The sequence below is a fragment of the Primulina tabacum genome, chromosome 9 (genome assembly GCF_025594145.1).
Source record: "Primulina tabacum isolate GXHZ01 chromosome 9, ASM2559414v2, whole genome shotgun sequence".
NCBI lineage: Eukaryota > Viridiplantae > Streptophyta > Magnoliopsida > Lamiales > Gesneriaceae > Primulina > Primulina tabacum.
In genome coordinates this window covers 19,234,984-19,238,202 of record NC_134558.1, presented here as the reverse complement: position 1 = coordinate 19,238,202, position 3,219 = coordinate 19,234,984, and the positions used below count along the sequence as shown (strand labels likewise).

At 41.3% G+C, this 3,219-nt stretch overlaps 1 protein-coding gene across 1 annotated transcript; it reads left to right on the top strand.

The window, feature by feature from the left end:
- The first annotated feature begins 2,679 nt into the window (after positions 1-2,679).
- LOC142556971 (uncharacterized) lies at positions 2,680-3,219 on the top strand. The gene has a single exon (XM_075668454.1). The coding sequence runs from the start codon at positions 2,680-2,682 to the stop codon at positions 3,217-3,219; it is 540 nt and encodes a 179-aa protein (XP_075524569.1).

Genomic DNA, 3,219 nt, shown 5'->3' with positions numbered 1-3,219 from the left:
TTTTAGTTCAAGGAGTGCTCATATTTTCTGAATTTTTTTTAATAAATAAAGAAAATCTCCATAAGCTTATCTTTTTTATCATTTTCCACTAAATATTGGAGGAATATGACACGGTCAATAGGTCTTTTCAAGCTTATAACATTAGGCCACGGCTCACGGCTACAATAAAGATAGGGAGATTAAAAATGAGAGAAAATAAACAATTTAATAATACATCGCACTCCTTCATCTCTTATCCTCCCCTCTTATTGATATTCATCATCTTCCATCATACTTTTTCATCATCCTTATATTTCCGTTCATCTTCCCCCATCTTTTTCTCTCTTCCTTCAGCTTTTTTTTTCAATCATCAACAACATTCTTTTTTAGTTTTTTTTCGATCACCATATCATACAACATTTATTCCTCATTTTATTTCATTTTATATATATATATATATATATATATATATTCATCAATCCCCTTCCCTATCTTCATGATTTTTTTTTCTAAACTCCTTCAATTTTTCTTATCAATTATCAACACATGGGAGTTATTGAAAATATTAAAGCGCTAAAGGGGATTATTTATCTCAAAATTATGGTAGAGAAATATTGTATATGCTAAAATTGGGTAGTTGATGTGGGATTTTGGAGGAATGTGAATAAGGACTAATTGTATGTCTTTGACACACTATTCGATTTTTGTAGGCTCAAAATGGGATACTATGGATATAATAATGCATATGGTAGGCTCGAAAGGCTCAAACGGTCCAAGGATTGCCTAAATCATCCCCAAGTCATTTTTCCTCTGTATAGGTTTGTGCCACCGCCAGCTTGTACTGCTCAGTCTTCAAGCCTCAAGTCTGTAAGTTTTTATATATTAAATGTTTTAAATGATTTACTGTTGTCACCTACATGCCTTCATGATATACGATTTACGAGGATTTTCAGTGCATGTTTAACTGCTTTTATGATATAAGGACTTATTATTTTAAAAACTAGATTAAATTACATGATGGGTTATGTTTATAAATTGACTGTATTCAGATATGTTTCCAAGACGTGATCCTAGTGCAGATCGTCAGAATTAGATTCCTGGAGGCAACAGAGGCCTTCCGCCACCACCGTTACCAGGAGATGCAGCTAGCCGTGTACTGGAGGGTATGGCTAGGTTATTGGAGCATGTACAGCAGACTCCCAGACCTCAGGCTGATGTTTATGAGCAGTTTAGGCGGCTCAACCCGAAGGAGTTCGGGGGAACTACTGATCCATTCTTAGCAGAGGGATGGATCCGATCTCTGGAGTTGCACTACGAGTATCTGCAGATGAAAGATGGCGACCGGGTTAGGTGCACCATTTAAATTCTGAGGGATGGTGCATTCCTATGGTGTGGGAGCCGCTCATGCAGTGGACTTGGCTACCCTCACCTGGGATAGATTCAAGGAGATGTTCTATGGGAAGTACTTTCCAGCTGACGTCAAGGGCCGCCTCACGAGGGAGTTTATGAGTCTCCGCTAGGGGGACTCATCAATGGCGGAGTTTATCCGTAAGTTCGACAGGGGCTGCCATTTTGTGCCCATGATAGCTAGAGATGCTGCCCAGAAGATGAGGCATTTCTTGAACGGACTGAGACCCACCCCTCGCCAGGACGTTATGCTGATGAGGCCGGCAGGTTATGATGAGGCCACCTCCTGCGCTTTTCAGGAAGAGCAGGCTCTGCGGGATATATACTTTGAGATGCAGAGAAAGCGACATCAGACTCAGTCTAGCTCCCAGCCGCAGAAGAAACAATATTTAGGGCCACCAAGGCAGCAGGGGCAGCAGAAGCCCTAGACAGGTTAGGAGGTCCCAAGCAGCAGAGACCTCCCCAGGCACCAGGGGCGCCTAAGCCAGATGACAGACAGTCATGCACGCAGTGCAACAAGTTCCACATCGACAAGTGTTTATGGGGGACCTACAGATGCTTCATTTTCGGGATGGAGGGTCACAAAGCAGCATACTGCCCTAAAAACACAGGCCCCACTACTGGGCGAGCTTATGTGATGCATGCCGAGGAGGCCGATGCAGAGCCAGATTCGACGCTGATTACTGGTAACCCTTATGTTTAAGCTTCTAATTTATTGCACGATTGCTTGGATTTTATGCTTTTTTGAGGATTAAATTATGAGATTGATAACTTAGAAGGAATTAGGACGCATGCTCTACTTAGTTGGGATTAAAAATGTAATTGTTTAATTGGAGAATTTTAGGACCCAATTGTAGTAACCAGTATTAAGGGGTGATTTTTGAATCTTCTGTAACTTGGGGAATTTGACATTTAGGTTTTTGAGAATTTCTCAATTTTTAGGTTAAATTTCCAAAAAAAATTTATGGGGTCATGTTGCAAATTTCGAAAAGTTGAAGGACCAAAATGTAATTTTCGAGACTTTGAGAGCTAAACTGTAATTTCGAAAATTTTGTAGTCAAATTGACAATTTTGATGAGTACTTGAGATTAATCGTTGAATTTTTGAGGATTTTGGAATAATTTCCGATAAGAAATTTCTTAAACTTCAACACGATTAGATTTGATGGTATGTTTTGTCGCAGGGAGGATATATATTTCAGGTGTAGCCACGCATGCATTGCTAGATTCAGGGGCTACACATTCGTTTATATCCGAATTATTCGTCAAGCGACTAGGAATCGTACCAGTGGCGATGGATTCAGGGTTCAGAGTATCGATCCCATCCGGGGATCAGATTTTCACTTCTCAGATAGTGAAGAGATTGGAGTTTCGGTTACAGAAATATATGGTGCAGGCAGATTTAATAGTTTTATCGTTGCTGGAGTTCGACATTATTCTGAGTATGGATTGGCTTTCGTTGAATGGAGCTGTCATAGACTTTCGACAGAGGTCAGTGTCTGTCCGACCGCCCAGTGGTAAGCCGTTTATTTTTGAGGCAGCCAGAGACCAGCAGTTTCCACACGTCATTTCCTGCATGTGTGCGAGGAAGCTTATGAAGAGAGGCTGCCAGAAATTTTTGGCCAGCATCGTATCAGTGTCAGAGCCAGTCAGTCAGAGGCTCGAGGACGTGGATGTGGTCAGTGAGTTCTCCAGTATTTTCCCTGATGATGTTTCAGGCATTCCACCAGACAGAGAGGTGGACTTCTGTATTGAGGTGATGGTGGGTACAGTGCCGATCTCTAAGGCACCTTATCTTCTAGCACCCGTAGAGATGAAAGAACTGAAATACTAG